At 37.0% G+C, this 349-nt stretch overlaps 1 protein-coding gene across 2 annotated transcripts in view; it reads right to left on the bottom strand.

Moving 5' to 3' along the window:
• LOC106816500 overlaps nt 1-349 on the bottom strand; it is a 15,358-nt gene that overhangs the window by 6,946 nt on the left and 8,063 nt on the right. For both annotated transcript variants that reach the window (XM_014821125.1, XM_014821127.1), the window contains exon 4: nt 63-152. In XM_014821125.1, coding sequence (XP_014676611.1) covers nt 63-152 — 90 coding nt within the window. The remainder of the gene's footprint in view (nt 1-62; nt 153-349) is intronic.

Genomic DNA, 349 nt, shown 5'->3' with positions numbered 1-349 from the left:
GCCAATAAACATTTAATCTTCATTAGGAATGTTTGGCATGTAGTTGAGAAAATATAGTTTACCTTCTGCAGCTGGAGGTTTCTTGGGTGGACGGCCTCGACCTCTCTTTTCCACAACATTGTGCAAAGGTGATTCATTTACAGTTGATGCACCTGGATATTGCAAATGGTATACACAAGATTATAATGTAACATGTGCGTGTTTCCTGTTCAGATGAGGAACTGTTACATAAAACATTAAACGTTGCTATTTAACTAAACCTAACAACCCTTACGTAGATGACTTAATAACTTTCGATAGCTTTCACTACTGCAAATTTAAATTACATCATTGCACGACAGTGCTCATC

The sequence above is a fragment of the Priapulus caudatus genome, unplaced genomic scaffold (genome assembly GCF_000485595.1).
Source record: "Priapulus caudatus unplaced genomic scaffold, Priapulus_caudatus-5.0.1 Scaffold1397, whole genome shotgun sequence".
Taxonomy (NCBI): domain Eukaryota; kingdom Metazoa; phylum Priapulida; class Priapulimorpha; order Priapulimorphida; family Priapulidae; genus Priapulus; species Priapulus caudatus.
Note: the sequence above shows the minus strand (reverse complement) of the source record. Positions and strands in the feature narration are given on the sequence as shown.